At 49.2% G+C, this 27449-nt stretch overlaps 1 protein-coding gene across 2 annotated transcripts in view; it reads left to right on the top strand.

The window, feature by feature from the left end:
- PDPR (pyruvate dehydrogenase phosphatase regulatory subunit) overlaps window positions 1-26994 on the top strand; it is a 37055-nt gene extending 10061 nt beyond the window's left edge. For both annotated transcript variants that reach the window (XM_055000711.1, XM_055000712.1), the window contains exons 4-18: window positions 33-114; window positions 193-356; window positions 2673-2794; window positions 3757-3874; window positions 4523-4672; window positions 4976-5168; window positions 6958-7082; window positions 7665-7820; window positions 10808-10941; window positions 11854-12002; window positions 13276-13388; window positions 15886-15980; window positions 19015-19104; window positions 21979-22161; window positions 23373-26994. In XM_055000711.1, the coding sequence (XP_054856686.1) occupies window positions 33-114; window positions 193-356; window positions 2673-2794; window positions 3757-3874; window positions 4523-4672; window positions 4976-5168; window positions 6958-7082; window positions 7665-7820; window positions 10808-10941; window positions 11854-12002; window positions 13276-13388; window positions 15886-15980; window positions 19015-19104; window positions 21979-22161; window positions 23373-23777 (2279 nt within the window). In that variant the 3' untranslated portion in view covers window positions 23778-26994. The remainder of the gene's footprint in view (window positions 1-32; window positions 115-192; window positions 357-2672; window positions 2795-3756; window positions 3875-4522; window positions 4673-4975; window positions 5169-6957; window positions 7083-7664; window positions 7821-10807; window positions 10942-11853; window positions 12003-13275; window positions 13389-15885; window positions 15981-19014; window positions 19105-21978; window positions 22162-23372) is intronic.
- Window positions 26995-27449: the final 455 nt, after the last annotated feature.

Genomic DNA, 27449 nt, shown 5'->3' on the forward strand with positions numbered 1-27449 from the left:
GACTCTCACCCGTTGCCGGTCTCTCGTTCTAGGTTATGTGAGAAGTGGCTCGATCTCGCTAGCTCAGACGCAGGACCGGCTGATCTCCCTGAAGCGCATTGCCTCACGGCTCAAGTATGTGCGGGGAGGGGAGTGCTCCTTGAGTGCCAAGCATTCTGGAGCAGCCTTTGAGCTGTCTTTGGTTTGTGGCAGGGTCATGGGGATCCCATGCGAGCTCATCCCGCCAAAGAGAGTGGCACAGCTTCACCCGCACATCAACATCCACGACCTGGTGGGAGCCATGTATGTACCAGAGGATGCAGTGGTATCGTCTGCTGACGTGAGCCTCGCTTTGGCACGTGCTGCCTCTGTGAACGGTACGGCTTTTCAGTACAGCAGCAGAGCTGCTTGGGGAATGCTAGTCAGTGAACCTGTTCCTGTAAACAGAAAAGGATGATCATTGCATCCTGCTCCGTTGAGACTGAGGGCAGAACGGTGTGTTAGAGTGAACAGTGAACTGTCACCGAAAATGGTATGCTCTTAAATCACGTTCCCTCCCCTGCTTGCCCCCGCCTCCAACATCTAGTTCAGTATCTTCTGTGTCCTAACTCATTTATTTACTTTTAAAAAATAATTGTGGTCTTGTTCTTCTTCCAGCAGCTAAGGCTTAAGCTAGACAATGTGAGCATCACTGGGACATTTTTCTTCTCTCGTGACCAGGGCTTTTTTTCATCAGGAACGCAGTGGAACAGAGTTCCGGCACCTCTTGAAAGTGGTCACATGGCTGGTGGCCCCGCCCCCTGATCTCCAGACAGAGGGGAGTTAAGATTGCCCCCCCCCGTGCCAATCTAAACTCCCCTCTGTCTGGAGATCAGGGGGCGGGGCCACTGGCCATGTGACCATTTTTGCAAAGGGCAATTTAAACTTTTAAAAACTCCCCCCTTGTTCCAGCTGACCCAAAATAATGTCATTGTGCAGTCCTGAGTTCTGCCACTGAGTTCCACCACCTCTTTTCCCAGAAAAAAAGCCCTGGTCATGACATATTAGTTCATTTAGAAGACTTGCCATGTCTTCATTAGCATCCTTAGGAATCTTCCTCAGCAATTCCCTTATGGTTTCCCCATGCTCTTTTTATTCCACGGCAATTTTTGTATTATGCTCTTCAGAAAGTAACCTTTCAGTATTGGTTGGCTGTAAAGTTGAGATGGTCTAGCCATCTTTGTCTGTGGTTTTCCTTCAGCAACTTCTTTTAGGAAACTTGCAGTAGCTTGAAGTTCCATTTTTTAAAAAAAAAAATCTTTACACCGTACAATTGATGTACTCTGTCTCTTGGGAAGTACTCCTGCCAAACAACATCAGCCACGAATGTGGTGACTGTTCCTCCTCGCCAATAATAATAGGTGATAGTGATGGAGACTTTGGAAGAGATGATGTCATTGGATGCTTCTGGGAGGGCAGGGGCGGGAAATGCATCCTTGCCCACAACATGTTGTTACAATATTTGGTGGCAACCATGAACATCATCTCCAGTTCCACTTTTAAGCTGCAGTCCAGTGGGCAGTTACTCAGGAGCAAGTCCCATTGAATTCAGCAGGACTTCCAAGTTAAAGCATAGCGTCTGGTGGCAAGCGCTTTACCCAAGGGCACCTAATGAATGTGTATTGGAACGCTCCGGTTTTCTGTCTATTGATCAGTGTTTGCCTAGTAGCCTCCATGTGTGGCCTACTGTTTATTTTAAAAGAAATCCTGTGGTCCACTAACTTATTTTAAATTTTCAAATTAAGAATGCAAGCTCAAGATCTTTCAGCAGTCAAGCGATAACTAACTAGTCATCCTTGACTGTACAAGGGAGACTTAGATTGAATCAGACCACTGGTTTTGTCTTGCTCGGTATTATCTATTTTGACTGGTAGTACCTTTCCAGGGTCTTCTCTTCCTCTCCCCCAATTCACCTATCTAAAATCTCTTTAATTGGAGAAACCAGAAATTGGCCGTAGACTTTCCGCCAGCAGAGCTTGTGCTCCACTGCTTTGCCACAGCTGCTCCCCAGGCATGAACCCACGAAGTCCAGCATTCTTTTCCAGAATCTCAGCTGGTGGCTGGGGGTCCAGCAGCGCCCTGCGATCTACTCTCCACCCACACAGGCTTTAAATTGTCTCCCGGTGAGTTTACTGCTATCAGAACATTGTAACTTCCAGCCTGTGTTGAGAGGGAACAGCTGCTCAGCCCTGCCCTCCTCTGAGCCAAGGCCCTGTAAGAACGCCTGCCTCCTGGAGCCTGTTGCTAAAGAGACTTCAGTCCTGGGCTGCTGATGGGATCCAGCTTTGCCCCCAAGTGAGCCAGCCTGGTACATCCAGGACAGTCCCGGGCTATTGTTAGTTGTACATTTTGTCAGTTTTGTTTCTTTCAATATTTTTATTTGTTTAAATTACTAATCTGTATTTTGATATTATTGTAAGCTGCTCTGAGTCCTGTAGGGAATAAGTATGGAAAACATGTTAAAATACAATCCAATATAATACAATAAAATAATACTGAGCCGCCTAAGCACTTAGCTGGTCAAAGATGTGACGTCTTAGTTCAGACTCTGTTAATTTGTGCTGTGGCACGCAGGATTCCATCGGCGTTTCTTTGGAAGGGGCCGTGTGGCCTGCCTGCTCGTCTGATGTCCTTTGCCTGCCTTCTCTACTCAGGTGTCCAGATCCACGAGCGGACGAGTGTCATCCACGTTGTCTGCCAGAAGGGCTGCGTGGCTGCAGTGGAGACTGATAGAGGATCGATTGAGTGCCAGTATTTTGTTAACTGTGCTGGACAGGTCAGGTGCTAATTGTTTTGTACGGCCACTTTTACGGACGGGTATGTCGGGCCAGTAATTGCTGTTGATTATTTTGGTTTTCCCTCTGATGTTTCTCCTTCAAAAGGTTCTAGGGGAGCTTCCAAATCTACCTTCCAGCTTTAAAACGTATTCTCGAGGCTCAACGAGATGCTTCTTCTGCATTTATTTTAGAAGAATTGTTTTCTTTTACAAATGCAGCTCTTGGGGTTGCTTTATCCAGGAAGAGAATAATTTGGGGGGCGGGGGAGGGGGTAACCTTTCCTCCGCTGCCATTGTCTCTCTGGAACATCCCACCCCTGAGCTGCATTTACCACCCCTGAGATAAAAAACACAAGTGTCTGTAAGTTTTCCCTAGCAGGAGCCAAAGCAGCAAAATAGTGTTTATTTTTAAAAAGGAGGAAATGGCAGGGAAGGAAAGGGTTAAAGTCTATAAAGCAACCCAGAGGCTGTGTTCGCAACAGAGACAGGGATGTGTAGTTGAGCACTCAGATGCTCACACGCAGGCGAGTCTCTTCTGTTGCCATACAGGGACAGTCTGCAGAGAAAGAGAAACTCACCCAGCATTTTAATGTCTGGTTGCAGTCCATCCCTGTAGGGTTGTTTTTGGGACATCCATCTGGCAGGGGCTGGTTTCGGGCTAGAGTGGATCGTGTGCTCTGCACAATATGGTGCGGAGGGGAAGACTCCCAGCTTTCATTTTGCTTCCCCTGATCAGGAGGAAGAAAAAGGAGCTGCAGGGCATTCTAAATAAGTAGTCTCAGCTGACTATTGCCCTGGCCGCCATAGCTCTTGTCTGCCTTCCCAGCAGCATATCCGGTTCATTGTCACAATCAGGAATACTTCCGTGGTTTGCAAAGGCCGTTCTTGAGCCGTGCCTGGGGCAGGGGCAGGGGAGAAACCTGCCGTCTACATTGACAGTAACTTGCCTTCTTTGATTTCAGTGGGCTTATGAGCTGGGCCTTTCCAATGAGGAGCCGGTCAGCATCCCACTGCACGCCTGCGAGCACTTCTACCTCCTGACACGCCCTCTGAAGTCACCCTTGGAGAGCAACATGCCAAGTGAGGTCCCTTCCTCTCCTTTCTGTAGTTTGTGGAAGCTGCTTGCGGGGAAGCCCCTCTCGGCTTCCCTGCAAGCGCTCCAGTGGTATTCTTTGGTGCCGTACAGAGGACACAGAGGCCTGCTGGTTGAGCACTCTGGTTCTTCTTGGGCCGGGAGCTTGGGAGTCTGTTTCAGTAGCGTGCAGTTCTCTGCAGGTGAGACTGCCTTGCTTCTGTTTTCCTGTTTCACGCTGCTTGCCGCGTACTGTTTTTTTGTCTCCACACAGTCCCCTAAGCGTTAACTCCACTCCTGATCAAAGTCATGTAGGTTTCAGTGTGGAGGTTCTACAGCAGTCTCTGTAAGCAGTGGACCAGTGGGTGGTTGCGAGAGAAACAGGAGTGAGAGTATAGAGGGAGTGTTGGGATTGGCTGGTGGCCCATTTGGATTCCAAGTGCTTTGAGCAGAAACATCCTTGGCAAAGAGCCCTGCCCCTGGGCCCCAATAGAAGGACATTTTGACATGTGAGCAGATACCTCAGCGCCAGATACGGGCCAGCTGTGCCTTCAAAGCAGCGGAGAGCCAGCCTGGTTCACAGCTCTGTTCCTCTTAGAGTTCCTTTGTTTGGGGCCTGTGTTTTGACAGCCACGCCTTTCCCCTTCCCTCCACAGCTATTGTGGACCCTGACGGGAGGATTTACATTCGCAGCTGGCAAGGGGGAATCCTCTCGGGGGGCTTTGAGAAGAACCCCAAGCCGATCTTCACGGAAGGCAAGAACCAGCTTGAGATTCAGAATTTACAAGAGGACTGGGACCACTTTGGTAAGGATCTCTCCCCTTTCCCCACCATGTTCAACCAACGCTGAGTAGCGCTGCGGCATCCCTCGTTGCTCCAGTGTCGCTGTGCCATGTAGCGTCGCCAAAGCTGTGCGCAGGAAGCTGTCTCCACTCCAGAGAAGCAGTTCAGGCCACAGAATAAAAGCCTGGCAGACATAAGGCTTTTTAGCATTCACACAGTCTGTGTGTTGCCCGTCCATACAAACAGGCTAAGGGCTTCTAGAAAATGTGGTTTTCTTTTTAGGATTTCAGGTGCTTTGTCTTGACTTGTCTTGTCTTGGGAAACAGAGCCCCTTCTGAGCGCCCTTCTCCGGAGGATGCCAGGACTGGAGGCTCTGGAGATCGTGCAGCTGGTCAATTGCCCCGAATCCTTCACTCCAGACATGCGATGCATCATCGGAGAGTCCCCAACTGTGCAGGGCTACTTCGTCCTGGCTGGGATGAACTCTGCGGGCACCTCTTTTGGTGGGGGAGCAGGCAAGTAAGTGGCTCACCCACACCTCTCCACGGTGTCCTGCTGTGTGCGTTCTACCTCCTCCAAGGTTTTTTTTGTCCCAAACTGAGTGGGGCTGAGCAGTACAGTTTTCCAGCAGAGAAGCAGCAAACAGAAGAAGGGGGCTGAACTTTCCCCGTGGCTTTTCCAGCACTCTCCTGGCTAGCACTCCCACACACAGTCCAGACCTGCTTGTCATAATCGATGGACTGGACTGGGATAGTGGGAATTTATCTTACATGCGTATAGGAGTGGACCTGGAAAAGGCGTTACCATAGCGCATCTCTCCACTCCACCCAGCGCCGTCTCCATTAGAAACAGCACCTTCTTTGATTCACCTTGCCTACATAAAGCAGCAGCTGGGCTTTGGAGACTCGTGGTGGGGTCAGAACGTGCCATTCTACTCTGAATGATTTTGGCCCGGTCTGTCTTCCGTATCGCTTTCCAGATGTGCAGGATGGGTAGGGGCAGCATGCCCTGCTTTCTCTGTCGTTTCTCAGCCGTAGTTGTAGCTGGCCAGAAGTTAATATTTTTGCAGCCTTGGGTATTTGATAGTGTAGGCAGGACTTCCCTTAGCCCTCCAGTCAGGGCGTTGTGGGTTTGCTGTGATGCCAAAGGAGGGCAGCAGCGATGCACAGCTGAGCTCCCCGAGAACTTAAGACTTCCATTTTGAGAAGTTAGTCAGTTTTCGAGCCACGGCTGTTCTGAAAATATGCTTGAAAGGGCCTGCTGGAGTCCCAGAGGGGTTAGAGGCAAGACTTCAGTGCTCTGAACAGCTTTTTGCTCCTCCCACAACCAGCACAATTAGAACACACGATGCAGAGATTTGCAGAATGGTGAGCAAATACGTTGAATAATGCAGTTTGACCGAACCTGCATGCTGTCCATGGAATTCACCTTTTCTTGATCCAGAATTTGATTTAAAAAAAAAAAAAGCAGATTACATGCAGTCCTGTCTATGGTTTTTTGGCTAACTTACTTTCAAAGCCCTTTTAATCTTCGCCTGGTGAGGACAGTGGTTTTCTCTCCTAGGGCCAGCCATTTTAAGCAGAGTTACACGCCTATAAGTCCATTGAAGTCATTGGGCTTAGAAGGGTGTAACTTTGCTTGGAATTGCACTGTTGGTCACTTATTTCTCAAAAGGGTGCAGAGACTGGGAGCTTTGGCCTTGTTTTGTAAAAAGAGTCTGTGCAGACAACTGTTTTAGGCATGCTGAGGCATCCTATGCATAACAGCCGAGCCGTATTGGTGACGACTCACCTCTTCTGGCGCAGGCGTACTGCAGGTTCACCTGTGTCAGGATAAAAGGTCAGTTGTCCACACGGTAAGCCTCTGAGGGGCCGCAGAGCGGGCATGGAGGTGCAGAACAGGGGAGCCCCAGCCCCCTGGTGGGGCATTGGAGGTCCGTGCTGGGCCTTCGTGCCGCTGGCAGCAGGCCTCTGAGGGGCCGCAGAGGTGGTGGGGAGGCACAGAACAGGGTCACCACCACCCACCGCGGCCTTCCTGTTGCCTCCGTGCCGGCTGCTAGAGCCCATTGTATTTATTTTCACAACAGGCTCTGCTGCTACGGGTATAATAAACATCCTGGGCTGTGACCTCATCCCTGCAGTCTCTGAGAGTAACCAAAAAAAGTATTCTCCCTTCTCTGTTGCACCCGGTGATGTTGCTTTGTGAGTCATGCTTCGTGACTCCTAAGGGCAGCGCACGCCTCTCCTGAAAACTGTCCCTTCTGCCCCACCTAATCCCCCCGTTCCTCCTTGTCTTCCTCTCTGGACAGATACCTGGCTGAATGGATGGTGAACGGCTATCCCTCTGACAACGTCTGGCCCCTGGACCTGAAGCGCTTCGGCGCTTTGCAGGGCAGCCGCACCTTCCTCCGCCACCGTGTCATGGAAGTCATGCGTAAGTCACCTGCTCCCGAATTTGCAACGATTCGCTTACCCTCAGTTCATGCTCGGTGTTAGGGTGTCATGGGCTCTGTGGTGGTGGAGTTGGGAAACTGTCCGGAGTGTCCAAGCTTCGAAAGTGACAAAATTTGGCATAGAGCAATTACAAGTCTGGTTGGATTCTTCATATGTAGCAGTTGGTTGCCTGCAAGGTGTGCAGGATTGGCCTGTCCCAAAGAGAGCATTTGGGTAGGGATGAATACCATTGATGGGAGAGCCCATTAGGACTCCAAGGGGGTAAGATGATTGGAGTGTACACAGAAGAATGGCTGGCCTAGGAGCTACACCCTATTGAGAGTGGAGGATCTCAGTAGACTCAACTCATTTAATGTAAACCATGGTTTCAATTGAAGAATAGTTTATTGTGGAGTAAGGTTGTTACGGAATTCCCTTCTTTGGAGATTTTCTGTTCAAGGCCAGGGACTGGTATTTTTCTGAGATTTTCAGGAGTAACGCGATGTTCCTGCTTGGATGAGAAAGATGATGGCTATGCCTCCCTTCCTGTGCTTTTGACACTACGGTTCTGTGGCCCGTCTAGCCCTGATCTATGACCTGAAAGTTCCACGCTGGGATTTCCAGACTGGCAGGCAACTGCGCACGTCACCCCTCTATGACCGGCTGGATGCCCAAGGAGCTCGGTGGATGGAGAAGCATGGGTTCGAGAGGGCCAAGTACTTTGTGCCCCCTGGGAAAGGTGAGAGTAGTCCTCTTTCATGGTCTGTCTGCGGTCCTACAGATGGGTTCAGCACCAGCACTGAAGTCAACCCTGGAGAGGTCTAGAGTTTTAGCCAAAGGAGAGGGAGCTCAAATCTACCGAAGGAATACTAATATCCATCTGCATTTACCTTGAGGGGGAGAGGCAAGCTAGTTCCTGTTCATGTCTGTTTTGACTGCCAAATAGTAAACAGCTGTGTTGGTTCTCCGGAGAATTTCCTTTCTGTTCTAGTTTTTACCTCTAGTTTGATTTTAAGAATTTTCCCTCCCACATTATTTCTCACTTTCATCCCTTTTCTCATCTTGCCACCCTCTCCTTACCTGCTTTTTAAAAAGTTCCACAGCTGCAGATGAAACTTACTAGCCTCTGAGAGCCTCTGCAGAGGAAACCAGCCTCTGAGAGCCACAACTTCTTGCCTTTTTGTGTTGAGCGGAAAGCCATAAAAAGGTCCCTGCTCTTGCTGCGCTGAGCTTTATAGTGCCTTCTGGGAAGAACCACGTTTCCTAATGGAGGGCTCTTCTTTGAGAGTGCTCCTTGTTTCCCCTGGAGATGGCTCCGTTGATCCTGCCGCCCCTTGCCATGATCTGCTGCAGGAGTCAAGGCTCAACAAGCTGCTTCCACACTTCCAGTTTAGACAACAGCTCTTGGGATTTAAAGGGAAACCAGCTGACGAGCATTCTCCACTCCACCAGTGCGCTTGGAACCGAGCAAGCCTCACAAGGGTTCAGTTGAAACAAAGGTGCAGCAGAGGTGAAGCTGGACAAGAGAGAGAGAGAGCAGACAAAACAGACGGAATCTGGAACTTCACTAGACAAGAATGTGTCTGGTTTTTTCCATTTTGACATTGGCTGTACCGTCCTGTGTGTACCTAAGCCCTTGCCTACCTTGGTACCAAAATCATTACCAGTTCTGCCAGGCAATGTAATAAGATTTACTCTTCTCATTCGACGTACCTCTGCACTATCTTCTCTCCAAAAAAAGCCCCGTGGCACAGAGCGGTAAGCTGCAGTACTGCAGCCCAAGCTCTGCTCACGACCTGAGGCCGATCCTGGCGGAAGCCGGGTTCAGGTACCCGGCTCAAGGTTGACTCAGCCTTCCATCCTTCCGAGGTCGGTAAAATGAGTACCCAGTTTCCTGGGGGTAAAGTGTAGACGATGGGGAAGGCAATGGCAAACCACACTGTAAAAAGTCTGCCAAGAAAATGTTGTGATGCGACATCCTCCCATGGGTCAGTAATGACTCAATCCTTGCACAGGAGACTCACTACCTTTACCTACCTTACCTTCTCTCCAAGAGTAGCCAGAAAGATCTCCATCACATTCTCACAATGCGGAAGTGGATGGCATGGAGGGTAGCCATCCTTAGCTGCATTTCCACCCTCTGACTACCTGGGGAGGGGCTGTGGCTCAATTGGAGAGCATCTCTTTGGCACACCAAAGGTCTCAGGTTCAATCCCCAGCATCTCCAGTTAAGAATCAGGTAGCAGGTGATGTGAAAGACCTCTAGCTGAAGCCATGGAGCGCTGCTGCCAGTCAGAGCAGACAAGACTGACCTTGATGGACTATTGGCCTGATTCACCATGTTTCATGTGTGTTCGTGTGTGTGCATGTACAAAGTCTGGCTTAACTCCTGCGTGTCAGACTGTGGCTTGCTAAAAGTTGCGACTCAGCCCACCTCCTGCAATAAGACAAAAGTCCTTTGATTTCAAAAGGCTTTACTGGAGATAGTCAACCATTAGAGTACACATTCCAAGATACACTGATCTTAGCTGAACTAGGAAATTGTTACGAATGCCAAGCAAAGGATGAGCTACAGAATAAGCAGTTCCCCTCAGGCCCCATCCTCCCCCACAGTTCTCAAAACAAACAACCCAAGGGTGAGAAAAGGAAAGTTTCTCAAGGGTGTCAGGAAGGCAGACGTAAGTAGACACAACAATCCTCTTCTCTCTGTAAGGCTTCCAGCAGCAGGCTTCCCACCTGCAAGAAGCACACTTAATACACTGACAAGATTAAAATGGAGTCTCTTTGGCTTAAACACAAATCAGAACCTGACACTGCGAGCTGTCTGCCAGAAAGCTCTGGGCAGCAAAAGGAGAACATTTCTGTAGCTCAGCTATAGAAACACGCCACCTCCCTTCCACCTCCCTCTCATAGTAACCTCAACTAACCACTTCCAAGTTCACAACAAAAAATTTTCCAGCACTGTTTTAAGGGGCTCCTCAATTTGGACATATTCCCCCCATTTCTGAATGAAGGGAATGGCAGGAACGGGTTTTTTTATGGGACTCAGAAATGTTTCACAGATGTTCTCAGAAATGTTTCACAGAAAGGAAAATAATAGTTGGGGAGTTTCCAGCAATCCAGGTGTGAACCAAGTGCAGATTTATGCCGAACAATCTCACAGGATACTCCTGTGTATATTTATTCATTATAGTGTGACTCCGTGTGTGCCATTTTCAAATAAAGAACATGCAGCAGTGTTTGGGCTGCAGAAACATGGATTTATTAATCAGCATAACAGGACTGATAACTGACAAATAGTTTCAGTTATGAAAATGGGATTTCTTATTTCTTACTAGCTCTTTGTTGAGCTGTTGCTCTGAATTTTTATACAGTTTGGCTCTTTAGCTATAAGAGGTTGCAGGCCCCTGTGTTAAACGATGTCTTTGGGAGTTGCCAGCAGCAGTACGAGGATGCTGAGCAGGAAAGAGCTTGCTTCTCCCCTAGAGGCATGACCAGAGGGAGAGACCCTTCCCCCAGGAAGCAGATTTGAGTGCTAGTTCTTTGAATAGAAAATATGGGCAATTGTCTTCTGCACCAGCACCGAATCCATGCGTGTGCCTTCATGAATGAACACTCGAATATTTGTTACTGGCACGCCATCTTTCTTTCTGTCCCTATGCATCTTAAGTTCCCAGTATTTTTCTGGTCATTTCTCAATATGTCTCTTGTGTTTCTTTTCTTTAGACTTGTTGGCCCTAGATCAGAGCAAGACTTTCTACAAGCCAGATTGGTTTGACATCGTAGGGGCAGAAGTCAAGTGCTGCAAGGAAGCTGTGTGTGTCATCGATATGTCCTCGTTCACCAAGTTTGAAATCAGTGTAAGTGCAGATTCTTGTGTACGGGCAAGTGCGTGCATATGGGGGAGTGCTGCTGCTCTGGCACTGGCCACTGTCGCTTACTGCGTGTCCGAGGTAGCCAAAGGTTGCCAGATTAGAACATCTTGGTTGCTTTTCATGAAAACAGCCTAAGGCAATAGACTGCAATATAAGACCCTCTCTATACTGCCCTTCTCTATACTGCCTTGGTCAGGCTGCACCTGGAGTATTGTGTGCCGTTCTGGAGGCCTCACTTCAAAAAGAATGTGGACAAAATCGAGAGGGTGCAGAGGAGAGCAACGAGGATGATCAGGGGTCTGGAGACTGAGCCCTACGAGGAAAGGCTGAGGGCCTTGGGAATGTTTAGTTTGGAGAAGAGGAGATTGAGGGGGGACATGATTGCTCTCTTTAAGTATTTGAAAGGCTGTCATTTGGAGGAGAGCAGGGAGCTGTTCCAGTTGGCAGCAGAGGGTAGGACGCGAAGCAATGGGCTTAAATTACGTGCACAAAGGTACCGGCTGGACATTAGGAAAACCCTTTTCATGGTCAGAGTAGTTCAAAAGTGGACTCAGCTGCCTAGGGAGGTGGTGAGCTCCCCTTCGATGACAGTTTTCAAGAAGAGGCTGGAGGAATACTTGTCAGAGATGCTTTAGGCTGATCCTGCCCTGGGCAGGGGGTTGGACTAGGAGGTCTGTGTGGCCCCTTCCAACTCTGTGGTTCTATGAAGGCAGCTTCCTGTGTGAATCAGAGACCTGCTTTCTCGGGCTTTTTGTTGTCCAGAGAAGACTACAGAACTTGCAAGAGCCTCTGTTTGCAGTGCAGGAGACTTGCCATGCCAGGAGCTGCCGGTTGTTCCAGGCGGTGGTGCTTGCTGCTGTGTCTGACCCCCACCTCCTCCCATTCCCATTGCTACAGTCCACTGGGGACCAGGCCCTGGAGGTCCTGCAGTATCTCTTCTCCAACGACCTGGACGTACCTGTCGGACACATCGTACACACAGGGATGCTCAATCACAACGGAGGGTACGAGAACGATTGCAGCATCGTGCGGCTGAACAAACGCAGGTAGGACCGTGCGGTTGTCACTATGGATGTATAGTGGAGAAAAAGAAAATTGGAAAGCAAAAATATGTTGTTGTCTCTGTTTTAAGGTTTTGTGTCTTCTTTAAAAAAAAAACAGTACAGACAAGAGTTGTCTGCTGCGTAAAGGGAATAAGCAGGCAGTACTAACGCGCCAGTTCACAAGGGATGTGTTGCTTGTTCTCCCGTTGCTTTGGAGAAGGTATCAGATGGCTCATATAAAATTTGGCGCTGCAACTTAGTTGGAGCCTGAGAAAAGAGGTGGTGATTGCTAAGTGTAGCCATGTTAGTCTGTCTAAGCAAAATAAAAGTCCAGTGGTGTTTTAAAGACTAACAACATTTATTTCAAGATGAACTTTTGTGGGTCACAGCCCATTTTGTTAGACAGAAATGTGTTGAAAAATCCTACTGGGGAATTTATATGCAGCAGGTTGGCGGCAGGGGGAAGAGTCAAGGCTGGGGAGAAATTACACCATGAACCGAAGGCATCGGAAGCTGAGGGCAGGGAGTGGGTGTGGAGCAACTGAACCAATCAAAAGTTCCTTTCAGGCTGTTTCAGAGACCAGCTAGCAACAAATAACTCACTCTGTGGCCACGCAGCCTCCAGTGGCTTGGAGACGCCGATTGGCAATCAGTCTGGCATCTCATGAGGGCCTGAACAATACTACTTTATACTGTGGATTTACACAGGTAACCTGACCGATTAATAGACAGAATGAATAAAGAGATCTACAAGTGAGCGGAACCCCAGGCCGCTGCTTATTGCTTGACCGCCGTCCCTTTTAGCTGTTCCTTGCTGCGAGCGGTCTCTGTAACAGAGCCATATCTGTTTTGTTGCTCCGTGCCTGCTTTCCCCTTTGGCGTGCATTCTTGCGTTTTTCCTTTCCCAGTTGCTCTTCAGCTTCTTTATCCTTTCTTTTCTTCTGCTTCGTCTTCAACCAACTTCTCCCCCCACTCCCCCAACAACATTCACTTGCCCTGCCTTGTATAATATCAAAATAGCAGGCATTGCACATCCCGTAGAAGGTAGCTTTCTTGGCCCTGCCCTGTTTGCCAGAGCTCTTTCCCCCTTCCCCTTGCCATACCTCTTTTATGTACCAGCTGGACTTACCTTTGCCATTTCAGAGCTCAGTGCCCAGAGTCCAAGATGGGCTCTCCTAATCCGGAAATAGCTGTAGCCAGCTCCCCAGTGCAGACCCTGCTTTTACGGTTACCCCTTCCCTCCACTTAGCAGATTCCTGTTTAATTTATGCCCCAGCTTCTTCATGATCTCCCCGACTGACCAGCAAGTTCATTGCTGGGCCTGGCTGAAGAAACACATGCCTGAGGACAGCAACTTGCTCCTGGAAGATGTGACCTGGAAGTACACAGGTGAGGCTGGGCGGAGCATTGAAGCTGCCGAACTGGGAGGCAACCTGAGTGCCTTGGAGCCGTGCATAGTAAAGCTACCATTTGCTTTGTGGAAGAGGTGCTTCAAGAAAAAAGCAAATGGGCACCCAGAAACTTATGGGGGCGATCATAAAATCCACGAGAACCATGTTGGGGGGAATCAACTCTTTCCTCTTTTCCTTCTGCAAGCTAATTTCATCTTCAGAGGAGTGATTTGCATCAGGGAAATGACATAAGGGACGGAGTTAAACACACACACATACCCTCTGCTGGGTGCTCTTTCAGAGCAGTATCCTGGAGTGAAACAAACCAGAAACCCACTGGAGACAATAATCACAGATCTCTTGAATCGCATCACTTTTGGTCCAGCAGAGCCTCCTAAGGGTCCCTTTTGCCTAGCAGCAGGGTGGCCGCTTCCTCCTCCTACCCCATGCCACCCAGCCAGGTGGAGAGCAAGTGAGAATGTAGTTGTCCAACTTTAGGAGTATGAAAAGGGTTAAGGATCTCAGGACCTCTTCAAGTACAGTGCTTTTAAAATGTACAGATTCATGCCTGGGACATGTCTGTGGCTCCCTTTTTAGTATACATTCAGTGGCAAATGCAGATTTGTCACTATGTAAAGTGGCAAAGGGCCCTTGGTTTGTGTGTCAAAGCACATTTGTTCTGAACTGCAAGCTGTCATTCTGCTTCTGAGATGGAATCCTTGCTTTTAATAACTAAGGGTGGAAGGACATGTTACCCTTGACTAGAGATGGGCATGATCCAAAAAATTTTAACGATCCAGCGGATTGTGGATCAGCGCCGACAACGATCCCGAAATAACGATCCGCGCCGATCATCTCTCGTTCCCGAGCTGTGGATCGTGGATCGTGGAGGCCAAAGCGGGGCACACTGGTATTATGTGGGAAGGTGGGTGATGCTGGCGGCCGCCGGGCCTGGCGGGCACGGGGAGGCGGGGAGTCTGGCCGCTCGTCTGTGTTTGGCCGTCAGAGCTGCCTATCAGGGTTTGCAGGGATGAGATTGGAGTGCCCATGGCTACAGAACACCCCCTTCCCCTTTCCTCCCCTGGGTGTCTTCTCGCAACTTGTGACTGCTTTGCTGCTCCGTAGTTGGAAGGAAGCCCTGCCGATCAAGGAAAGCTGGGCTTCCATTCTGGTTTCCAGGGCAACAGAAGGAGGGCAAACAGAGCTCAGGCATTCCCCTGGCTCTGTTGCCAGGGGAATAGATTGCTGGCGCCTGAGTGTCTGGATCCCCGATCCGCGCCCGATCGCCCCGATCCAGGCCTCTCCCGACCACTGGATTGTTGGCCGTGGATGATCACGATCTGCCGGTTCACGATCGCGCGATCGCCATTATCGTGGGTTTTTTTCGATCGTAATTCGGATCGTGCCCATCTCTACCCTTGACACGATGGTGATGCTGAAAACGGCAGACCTGTTTTGACTTCTCCCCCTCCCTCCTGTGAGGCTTATGGCAGGGTCAGGGTGACTTCTACCCCCCTCCCCTGCCAGGCATGCTTGTGATGTGTTGCAGGATATGGGTCAGCCTGTCTAAACATTATGGTGGGAAGAGGGGAGGACACCACGTGGCAGTCGGGCCACGTCAAGTCCAAAACACAGTTTCGATCTTCAGCAAGCTAAGGTGCATCTTTGAATAAAAGCCCACCTTACTTTGGACAGGCCAAGCAGAAATCTCTGGGTGCTCCTGACAGCCTCGGCCAAACTGCTTCCCATTTTATTCCAGGATCTCATGGACGCGTCTTAACATCTCTCCTGTTTCATGGAGCTCCTCTTGCCTCTGAGGTTCTTTCTAAACCAATGGCCTCTTCCTATTGCAGCTCTATAAGACAGGACAATGAGAGAAAATAAAACATATTTACTTGGTTTTAGCCTGCATTTCTCTAGGAGGCACCTTTTATGGGTTCTTCTGTCTTCATTTTGTGGGGCACTTAATAATGCATTCCTAGTTAAGGATAAGTAGAAATGATCACTGTACTAAAAGTTATGCTAATCAGTTAAGAGATAAGTTGAAATATTGTAGTAGTAATGAATTAAGGAATCTTGCCTTTTTGTTCATTAACTTTTATTACTGAATGTTGAGAAGGAGGAGGTATGCGTTAAGTACGCGTAGTAAAGAGGGATAATATATAGTAATTGGATTTAATAAAGGTTGTAATCTCCATTGCTATATTGACAAACATTGAAAAAGATCAAGTTCTTGTGTGCTCTGTATTCTAACAACTCTTGTAGCGAATAGTTGTAGACTCTGCTAGACCTTATTATTTCCTCCCCCCCTTCTTTCTCTCTGTATCCTTTTTAATTTTGATAAAATAAAATTTATTTTAAAAAACAATAATAATGCATTCCTAAGAAAAGTTGACACCCTTCTAAGCCCATTGACTTCGAGGGACTTGGAAGAGTGCGACTGCGTTGGACTGCGCTGTAAGCGATAAGACATCTGGTGTTCTTTCTCCACTCAGCTCTGAATCTGATTGGCCCACGTGCTGTAGATGTCCTCTCGGAGCTCTCCTATGCACCAATGACTCCAGAGCATTTCCCCTCGCTCTTCTGCAAGGTATGTGGCTTTCCAGCATGCTTTCAAAAGCGAACAAGTGCTTGATGGGAGAGAGGGAGCAAGCCAGTTTGCTTTGCTTTTCTGCACAGAGGCAGGAAAGGCATACATGACCTGCGCAGCCCTCTTCCCCTGGATTTAAAATGTAGATGGTAAACAATGCAGATTAATGTTAGCACGATAGCTTGGATTGCGGTAAGTCATTGTGTCGAGGCTGGATTTCTTTAAAATACTGGTTTTCACATTAAGACAGTTTCAGGTGGGCAACTGTGTTGGTTTGTAGTAGCAGAGCAGGATTTGGGTCCAGTAGCACCTCTTTAAGATGCTCCTGGACCTGAATCTTGGTTTTCAGATTGTGTTCCAAGGGTTCCTCAGGTGACCGGGGGGGGGGGGGGAGGTTGCATGGTCCTCTGGAAAAAGGCATTGGATTGGATCCAGACTAAATTTTCTGCTTTCCCTTTCCGTTAGCAGAAAATTCAGTCTCAGTCCCACCTGCTATTCCCTCATGACACTTCCTCTGCAATGTACAGCCCCAGAGGAAGAGGGTTTTAGAGTGCATGTTCAGTGTGTAGCAATAATGAGACTGAATGGGCCAGGATAATGCCTTGTCAGAGGTGAAAGCAGGCCCTCAAACACCCTCTGCAGTCTTTGGGAACATACAATATGCTGGACCAGACAAACCTGTGTGGGGAAAGATGCCTGAAGCGGGGGAAGTTTGAGGTCCGTTGGTTTGGTGCAGCGGCTTTCACACTATGATCTGGGGTGACTGAGAAGCTTATCAGGAGTTTTTCAGTAAGAAGATAAGTAACAATAGATGAGTTTATGTTTTACTAAGCAAGCGCGTGTGCGCATGCGCGCACACACACACACACGGCTTTCCCTGACATTCAGGTCAGTATGGAAAGGGTTTTCTGAAGGCAAGCACATCTGGAAACAGTTGACTTACATGGAAGTCCCATCCTGATTTGCAGCTGTGGATCCTGGTTTTAGCACACCCAGGACTGTGCCTTCTCTTCCCCATTTGTCATTGTAAGGATTTCATTGCAGCTGTTTGTTGCCAGAGAGACTGAGTTTTCAAGTAGATGTGGGTCACTGGGTCAAAAAAAGAGACAGGTAAATTTTTAGGAAGGATATTTCCAGTGTTCTTCTCTACTAATGTTTTGGGGGCATTGCGGTTGGAAAGTGTTTCTCTCCCCCCCGCCCCCTCCCCCGCCATTGATCTTAGGAGTTCCACTTTTCGGGACCATCTGAAAGGATACAGATTTGTACCCCGACAAGCCCCTCTCTTGGCAAACCAAAAGATTTTGTTGGGTCTGCTGATCAGGAATTGAGATACTTGTTTTGTGTAAATCTCTCGAGCCAGTGAACAGGTAATCTACAGAGCTGCCTTGTACTGAGACAGGCCGTTTGTCTACTGACTGTTCTGTCCTGCCAAACCGCTGTAAGGTTTCCGGGCTGAGGTTCTTCCTGTCTCTACTGACTGAATATTGGATCTAGGACACTTCCTACATGCAGGCACTGTCCTGCATCCCCTGTGTTACGTAAAGGAAAATACATTGGCATACACTGTCATGATAATCTTTGCGCAACCCTGCAAGATGAAATGTATTTGCCAGTGGGCTTGGGCTGTGTTGAGGCTGTGAGATGGTGGCAGAGGTGAAATTTGAACCTGGGTCTTCTTTATTCAGGGCTCACACTCTTTGCTATGCCAGTTTGTGCTAGCTTGGTCGCACAGTGCAGCGTCTTGCTTTGCCATTCCAAATGATGGATATAGATTTGGAGGTTTTTTATATACTTATTTTTATGTACTAAACCTATGCTTTTTCAGTATTACATGCTTTGCACTTTTTCTATGCTCAGGAGCCAAAATACTTCTTGTAATGTAACCTGTAAGAATTTGACACTTGAAACAAGAAGACTTGAAACTCTGTAAGAACTGATATACTGCTTTTAGGGCTGCACTTATATTATGTAAAGCTTCTCCTGACACAAACAGTAACATCCCTTCCCTAAAGCTGGCTGGCAAACCTTCCATGGGACACTTCTCAGCCAGTTAAGTGCTTCTGCCGGCTGCTGCTGTATAATGTAAACTGGCTGAGCCGAAAGGGATACCTGTATGCAGACCAGAAATATGAGAGGTTTGGAATCTCTCAGGTCATTCTGGTGTGCATATAAAACCAGAGAGTTTATTTTTTTTCTCTCCAAGATGTACCCTCAGCATTCCTCCTCCTCTCTGAAATACACAGCCCTCCTGTCCGTGAACAAAGAACGTTGTGTTCGTCCCCTGGTCCCTCGGCATGGAAAGCTCCTTTGGGCAAAGAGGCCTTCCCAGATCCGCCTGACTTCTAGGAAGCCCCCACCCCCTCCCCACACTTGCTGAGGGGAGCCTTCGGAGGAAAATCTCTTCCTTGCCTCGTTTGCTGTAGGCATGCATGACCTTGCCGTTGGTTATTGCCAGAGGAATGGGCATCGGGGACCTTGGCTTTCCAGACAGAATTCACTTCTGCTTCTGTCTGCATCTTTTCACCTTGTCCTAATTCACGCAAATGATTAGGGGCGCATGGTGAACTCCATGTGCAGAGTTAAGAGTGGGCCATTTCAGTGGGATCAAGAGCCTCGTGGCACCTTTAGAGGCGAGCAAACGTCTTGCAGTGTGAGTTTACATGGGCCAGAAACTTTTTTTTCCACGTGCATCTAACCGAGAGGGTTCTGGCCCATGGGCACTTGTGCTGCGGTAAATGTGTTAATCCTGAAGGTTCCGCAAGGCAGAAACCAAGGTATGAGGGAACTGTGAACTAATAAGAGAGGAGAACTTGAGGCAATCCGCTCGCCATTACTTGTAAATCTGCCAACAAGCTGCTTGTTCTATGGTGGAATTGCTTTTCGGCAGATTTGCCCCTGTTCATCTCCATGCAGTTTATGCCTCATCTTCTTAGTTTCCAGGGAGTGGAGAAAGCTGTCGCTCCTCCTCTTGCATCTTGTTCCAGATTGTACCAGCAGCTTTGCCCACCACAATCCTTTCTCTTTGATCCCACAGGAGATGAGCGTGGGTTATGCCAACGGCATCCGTGTCATGAGCATGACGCACACCGGGGAGCCAGGATTCATGCTCTACATCCCCATTGAGGTGAGAGGCACTTCAGTAGCCTTTGACTGGCTTGTCGGGCCTTTGGATAGCCATTGCTGGGAATTCCCTGCTTTTCTGTCCCCCCGCCCCCCCGGCAGTCAGAGCCGCATGGTCCCTGATAATTCGGTTTGTCTGATTAGGTTAAAGATCCACCGATACAGCTTCTTCTCTGTGAGTTTATCTTGTCTAGTTGCCTTGCTAGACCAGACTTATTTCGCAGTAAGTGTGAAGATCTATAAAGGAAGATCTATAAAGCAGCACTGTTGAGGAGGGTCTTTGGCAGAGACTCATCTCTGTTATCCATGATTGCTTGGAGGGCGGTGGGAGGGAATCACAATTTTGGGGAGGGTGGCATTATTGCTCTGTAATAATCTTGTGCTGGGCCTATTTTGGAACATTTGGGGGGTGGGTCGTGAACACTTTTAGGCTCCTTGAATGAGAGCAGCGGCAGAATAGAAACATTTTAATAAATGCGCCTATTCTGTTTGATCTTGAATCTGTTTTTCTGACTCCTGTTCCAGCTGTCCTCTGCCAACCTTAAGTCAGAAGTTTCTAGTTTTGTCTCCTGGGAAGGCTTCCAGGATGCTAGAAGCTGGTATTTATTCTTGTAAATTGTATGTTTACTGAGAAGTTGCTTGAGATCTGGGGGCACCACTTTCTAAAACAGTTTTATCTGGTGGTTTCCAGAAGCAAGAATATGCCCTGGATATAGGGGAGGAAATTACTAGTCCAAAAACTGGGGCCCTTCCTGAAAGATCACAGACCCCGATTTTCACTGACACCACAATATATTTGTTAGTCTCTACAGTGCTGCTTGACTGTTGTCTATTTTGACTGATTTTACAGAAATCTAGGGTAAGAGTTCATTAGTATTTGCTTCTGCAGAATAAATTTTTCTGTGGGCTCCTATATTTAAGCTGGTACAAAACGTGGCAGATTTTTCATGGTTTTCCTTGGCCATAGATTGGCCAGACTTTCTCAGAACCAGTGAGCGCGTTTGTCTGTGCTGGTCATCTTTATTTATTTATTTATTTAATTCAACTTATACCCTGCCCCTCCTGCAAGTGGGCTCAGGGCGGCTTCCAACAAATATACTGTTAAAATACAATAAAAACCGATTAACACATTAAAATTCAGGCGCCATCAGACTACAAGAGCATCATAAGCCCCGGCACCACCATAATATAACTCAAGGGTGGCTTCAAAAAGAGGGTGTGGCGGTCAGAAGGGGGACAAAAAGCTGGCCCCTAGTCAGAGGCCCAGCGGAACATCTCTGTCTTGCAGGCCCTGCAGAACTGTAAAAGGTCCCACAGGGCCCTGGTCTCCACTGGAAGAGTGTTCCACCAGGCCAGGGCCAGGGCAGAAAAAGCCCTGGCCCTAGTTGAAGCCAGCCAAATGTCCCTCGGGCCGGGGACCACCAAAAGCTGCTTACCCACAGGGCACAAGGCCCTGCGGGGGACATAATAGGAGAGGCGATCTCGCAGGTATGCAGGTCCCAGTCCGTGAAGGGCTTTAAATACCACGACCAGTACCTTGAACTGGATCCAGAACTCAACCAGGAGCCAGTGCAGCTGGCCCAACACAGGGCGGATATGTGCCCTAAATGGCGTCCCCATAAGGACGCGTGCTGCTGCATTCTGGACCAGCTGTAACTTCCGGGTCAGTAAAAGTAAAGAGAACCCTCACGGGAAGGAACAACAATTACAAATTAATAAACAACTCTATTATAAGTGCCCAAAGGGCCATATGTATTTCTTATATAAATCAATCAGTGAGATGACCAAATACAATTTATACAATGATTTTTCCTTAAACTTGAAAAATACAAAGGTCCAAACAAAATGTGTCCTGTGTCTTCTTTAAATAAAGTAGCATTCATGAGAAGCACACGACCAGTACCTTGAACTGGATCCAGAAATCAACCAGGAGCCAGTGCAGCTGGCACAACACAGGGCGGATATGTGCCCTAAATGGCGTCCCCATAAGGACACGTGCTGCTGCATTCTGGACCAGCTGTAACTTCCGGGTCAAGCTCACAGGCAGCCCAGCGTAGAGCAAGTTGCTGTAGTCTAGTCTAGAGGTGACTGTTGCATGGATCACCGAAGCTAGGTCCTCGTGCGAGAGATAGGGTGCCAATTGCCTGACCTGCCGAAGATGAAAGAATGCCGATCTGGCAACGGCTGCAACCTGGACCTCCATAGAAAGCGTGGCATCCAGGAGCACACCCAGGCTCCTCACCGTCGATGACGGCTGTGGCTGCACTCGGTTGAGGCCTGGGAGCCGGATTCCCGATTCCCTCGCCCCACGACCCAGATATAGAACCTCCATCTTCTGGGGATTCAACTTCAGGCGACTCTGACACAACCATTCCGCTACGGCACCCAGACACTGGGCCAAAGAGTCCGGGGCAACGTCTGACTGGCCGTCCATCAACAGATAGAGCTGGGTGTCATCACCATACTGGTGGCAGCCCAGCCCAAAGCTACGGTCCACCTGGGCAAGGGGGCGCATATAGATAAATAACATCAGGAAAAGAATCGCCCCCTGAGGGACACCACACACCAAAGAATGGTGGGAGGACATCTGTTCCCCAAGCACCACCCTCTGTCCCAGACCATGGAGAAAGGAGCTCAGCCATTGCATCTTAGTGGATATTGCAAAGAAGGTGGGAGGGGGGCCTTCAGGGTGCCTGCCGTCTATGCTGACATTATTTACCTAGAGTTGTGCTAATGAATAATGGAAGTGGATTGGGGTAATGGGAGTTTTCCCCGCAGCATTGTGTTACTGGCTGGGACTGCTACAGTTTTCATACTGAGGGCTGCTTTCAACCAGGAAGTGTGAACTGCCTTATTTGCCTTTCTCCTCCCCCTGCAGTATGCTTTGCACGTGTACAACGAAGTGATGAGCGTGGGGCAGAAGTACGGGATCCGAAACTCTGGCTATTACGCCCTCCGCAGCTTACGCATTGAGAAGTTTTTTGCCTTCTGGGGCCAAGACCTGGATGCTTTCACTACCCCCTTAGAATGTGGGCGTGAGTTTCGGGTGAAACTCGAGAAGGTATAAAAAGGGTCCTGGTGCTTCTTGGGCAGTGTTAGGGGGGTGGGAGCAGAGAAGCACAGCAGTCCTGGAAAGGAAGCACGCTCCCAGACTCGAGCTGCCGGCGTGCACCATGTCTGCTGTGGGTCACTGTCCTGCGGGCCTCCCTGAACGTGGAGCTGGGAGATGTGGATTTGAATTCTGCCTCCGTTCCCTGGCTGACCTTGGGTGAACCTTCTGTTTACCTTCTGTAAAATGGAAATGGTCCTTAATGGAAAACGTTCCATTTCCACAGTCTGTCAGCCCGGAATTTGTTCTCAAGGTAGCTGATGATTAAACAGAGATTCATAATAAAAAATCACAGTAACCAACATCTTAAAAGAGGGAAACCTGGAATAAGCAAACAAAGACAATTTAGAGTAGCGGCGAGTATAAAAATGGACATTGCAGAGTAATAGTTAATTTACTTCACAAGAATTAAAAGAAATTACAAAGCCATCAAAACATTGGGTTGGATCCATCTGGTGTTGTTTAGTGGTCAGAGTGTTGAACCAGGAGACCCAGGTTCGAATCCCCACTCAGCTGTGGAAGCTTGCGAGGTAACCTTGGGCCAGTCTTTTTCTCTCATCTTAAACTAACCCACTGGGGAAGGCAATGGCAAACTAACCTGTAACAAAAAGTCTGCCAAGAAAACATCGTGATGCGACATCCCCCCCCCATGGGTCAGTAATGACTCGGAGCTTGCACAGGGGACTGCCTTCACCTTTTTAAACTAACCCACAGCAGTGCTGATAGAATAAAAAGAAGGAAAGGCAGATAATGTATACTGCTTTGGGTCCCCATTGGGAGGAAATACTAGATATAAAAGCAGTAAATAAAAATATATCTTACCTGCTGGTGGAAAGGTATGTGTGTGGGGGAGTCCCCTTTGACCACCAAAAAGCCTGTGCTGGGCTCACGGGACCTTCATGTGCAAACAGTATGTGGGACGGGCTGCAGTAAGGAAGGGGATCAGACAATACTGTGTGGAACAAGCTGGCTGGATTCCGCCCTGGGGTTGTCAGGATGGCAACCGGGACCTTTTAAAACCTAGAAGCTTTTTCTCGGGGGGCTCCCTACATAATAAGAACGAAGAGCTACTGCAGACTGGCTTGCCCACCCTCCCCTGTGCAAGTGATGGCTGTACTAGCCTGTGCGTTCCTTCCCTTGCTGACTCCTCTCTGTTTCCACAGGGCACTGACTTTATTGGGCGGGAGGCGCTGATGCGCCAGAAGCAGGAGGGGGTCTACAAGCGCTTCACCATGTTCATCCTTGACGATCACGACGCAGACCTGGACCTGTGGCCCTGGTGGGGGGAGCCCATCTATCGGAACGGACACTTTGTGGGCCTGACCACCAGCAGTGCCTACAGCTACACCCTCGAGCGGCATGTCTGCCTAGGTTTCGTGCACAACCCAGACCCAGAAACTGGCGAGGAGCAGCTGGTGACGCCCGACTTCGTCAACCGGGGAGAGTACGAGATTGAGCTCGCCGGACAGCGCTTCCAGGCCAAGGCAAAGCTCTACCCCTTCAGCTCCCTTTTCACGCCACGCCGGCGCAAGGACGAAATGGAATTCAGTGGTTACCAGGGGAAGTGAGACCCCGCCGAATACGGGAGAGGTTGCACACTCTCCCTCTGCTGCTGGTTGGACTTTCTTTAGTCTCCTAGGTCTGTTACATTTTTGTACATTTTAAAAAAAAGTCTTTTCCTTTCCTCTTCCTAATATATGCAACTGTCTTTCTGCCCTTTCCCAGCTGTGTTCCTCCTACCTTTGCCGCAGCTGCTGAGCTCCTCCAAGCCAGTGGGTCACATGGACTGGTGAGCCAGCCTCTGCATACAGACCCAAATGGGCCCCGAGCACATAGGCTGTGTTCTGGAGCTCTCTGTTTCTTTACGGCGCTGAAACCCTGGCTGTGGAGCCAGCTAAGCTGCTGTGCAGTAGCCTCCACCCCCATCATTCATAGTTCTCCACCTTATGATCTTCCTGCCAAAGCCACGAGGAAATGGTTAGCATCTCTCCACGGAGCAGTCTGTTCCTGAAGGACTTGGGCAGTTTCATGTCTGCCCTCCTCCTCCAGGCAAGATGGAGATTGGGGGGATAAATGCCTGACAGAACATTTGGGCTTGTTGAGTTGGAGCTGTCTGGTGGGGGGGTTGGCATGCTGTCCCCCACCCCACCCCCCGCTTGTTTGCCAGAACTGTGGGACGCCTGGGTCTCTGTTGATTGCGTTGCTGCCGTGACTGATGATGGTTTTGATATGCCCAGAATCTCGCCCTGCTGCCAACTCTTCCCTCTCGGTTTCTTTGCTTTGACTGTTTACAGTCTCAGATTGGCAGTGCAATACATTGGATCCTGGGGAGATCCACTCGGGGAGCTGCGTCTCTCAGTAGCCTCTTTGCCAGTAGCTCGGAGGTTGGGATCGAAGGCCTGCCTCAGTGGCCTGCTGCTTACGATGACCCCTGCTCCTTCCTCCCGATCTCTCTCTCTCTTTCACCTCCTTCTGTATCCTCTGGGTGGGTGTTCAGCTCCATTTCCTGAATATTTCTCCCCACCCCACCCCACTCTAGCACCAGCCGCTACTGCAGTGACCGGGAAGTGGTTCCGACGCTCCGTACAGCCACGCAGTACAGTTTCCGCAAGAAGTTACACTTCCAGGGATGCTTGTTTGTAAAAAAGTTTCTAGACTTGGTGCTTACATGTAAAATGGTTTTGACGTGGGGCTTTTTTCAAACAAGCAGTTTTTTCCCTTGTGTGTCATTAAGTAGTACCGCATTGGAAAAGGGTATGTTTGAATTGACTCCAAGATTCGCAAGTCGCCTGCTGCCAACAGCTTGGCCCTGGTTGCGAGCCTTTCAATTACTCCCACCTCTTCCCATCGGCCGTGTAATGCCTTCTGTTCTTGGGAGAGGGTTCATTGGAAAGGACCTCCCGGCATTGCTTTGCGCCCTTTCCTTTTCTCTTTTTTTAGCTGCTACGCAATTCTTTTTTCACATGTCTGGGTAGCTCTTTGTTACACATCATCCAGACAGTATTATTGGACTCCCACTGGCCTTTCTAACAGAAATTGCCCAACAACTTCCAAAAATGGGAGGAGGGGATGATTGCAAATAACGTTCGAGGTTTTTGGAGGAGGGGGTCAGCATTGAACCACAGCCCTTGTGGCCACCCTTGCCTGGTCAGTTGTCACAAAACTGAGCACTCTGCATAACAAGTCCTGCTTCTTGGGACAGGCATGGAGGCTGCATTTTGAAGCATGCCGGGCATAACCCGCAGCCTGTGAAACTCTCTGGCTTTTTGGATGTAGCTGCCCGGTTAAAGGTTCCTTCTTGGTTTCCCTTCTTCTGGCTGTGACGCTTCCTATGTATATCTCAGCTGAGTCTGGCCAGATGAACTGAAGGCAGCATGTATGCAGCACCAGCCATCGTCCCTCTTTGGCCCCTAGTCCGGTAAGTGCTAAAAGAAAATATTAAAACCTCTTGAACCAAAGACAGTAGGGTGGAAGAAATGTGTGAACAGCTGGAAAAGTGAATCCCCTCTCAGCTCTCACATGGCTCTCTTAGACAATAGTTTTTACATCCGGCCTAACAAGCAGGACTAATTCGGAGTCCAGCAATCTTTGTACCAAAGAAGCAAGCTTTACAGGGGGAAATGGCAGCAGGTCACAGAGCCGAGGGCTTTGATTCTGGCTCCTTGCTATACAGCAGAGCCTGCTGACTTGACTACCCAGCAGGTAACCTTGTGTTACCATTCTGTTCTCAAGCACCCCCCAGCTTACTGTCTGCTGCCCTGTGAAGTTCTGGTCTCCGCTGTACGTGTGTGCATGTTCCGAGTTGGATTCTGTGAGCCGTCACTCGAAGGCGCTTCTGGTTGTGGATCTTTCCCATGTCTCCCCCTCGCTCTGCTACAGCAGTCCCATCTGCCCGCAGGAAAGTTGATTCCTGGGGTTGTGGGACCGGCGTCAACTAAAAGCAGTGCTGCTCAGTTGTCTGCAGTGTGGAGGAAGAAAGGGACGAAATCGCCCTTCTTGGTTCTTCTCCTCACCCTTTCCCACAGACTGTTTTAGGATACTCCATAGTTCCCAATGCCACTTCCTTTCTTCTCCTCGTCCCCCTCCCAGAATTAGTCCTCCATGAGTCACTCCTTTATTACCCCCACACACACACACACACACTTTTTAAACAATTCTTAGATGCACTTTAAGTATCTTGGTTCATTTTGATACTGAATGCCAGTCCTCCTGGATCATCTGATCCTTCTAGGAATCATCTCCAAAACTGGTGGAGGGATTTGTTTTTATTATCGTCGTCGTCGTCGTCCTCATTATTAAATTAAAAGCTCTTGCCAGCATCTCTGCTGCCAGAGAGGCTGCCAGAGATCCGAAGCAGAGTAAAACACGCCTCTGTACCTTTGGAGTGCCTTATGCTCGTGAATGCTAGGAGACTGGGCTCTGGCATAGCTCCGTCCCATCCCACATACTTGATTCCTCTGCATCCCTCCATGGGGTGCTTTTCAACGCCTTCCTGACTCTTGGGAGGCCGGTGGCACGAAGGGCTGTTGCTGTACCTGCACCTTTTGCAGAGCACGCTCTGGTTTGGACCGTGGAAAGAGGAGGGCGCCCATGGCCCTGGGCCGGCTTTTCTGGCTGAAGCCAGCCCTACAAACGGCTGCTCCAAAGCGCACAAAGGGGTTGCTGGCTTCCCGTCGGGTCAGTGCTCTTATCCTTACCAGGAAGCCGCCACCTTCCTTTATGCAGCACTTCAGCAGGTCTTTCCTGTTCCATGCTGGTTTCCGATGCTACCTGGTGTGTTAATGAATAAAGAACTGTTTTAACTACTCTGGCTTTGGCATCTGTGGGCACATGTGGGAAGACCGGCTGAGGTCTGGACTTAGCTCTGGCTGACTGCTCAGGCTAGCGCTGGGTGTTTCTTGATGAGGAAGCCTCTGTGGACCTGCACAAAACGACTTCCAGCCCCATCTTGGTGGGTTTGATTTGGTGGGACAGGCAGGAGAAGAGCCTGAGGAAGTCCCGTGCCGTGATGGGTAATGGGAGGAGAGGGTCTGTGGGTAACATCGCAGGTGCCCCACAAATCACAAAGTCCTCAGTTTAGCTGTTCCTGCTCCCCCCCCCCCCAGCTCTAGGGATGCCGCTTGTTCTCAGTCCCTGATCAAAATAGTAGAGAATCCAGTAGCACCTTTAAGACTAACCAACTTTATTGTAGCATAAACGATGCATCTGACAAAGAGCACTGTGGCTCTCGAAAGCTGACG

Source organism: Eublepharis macularius, chromosome 16 (assembly GCF_028583425.1).
Source record: "Eublepharis macularius isolate TG4126 chromosome 16, MPM_Emac_v1.0, whole genome shotgun sequence".
In the NCBI taxonomy this organism is placed as follows: Eukaryota; Metazoa; Chordata; class Lepidosauria; order Squamata; family Eublepharidae; genus Eublepharis; species Eublepharis macularius.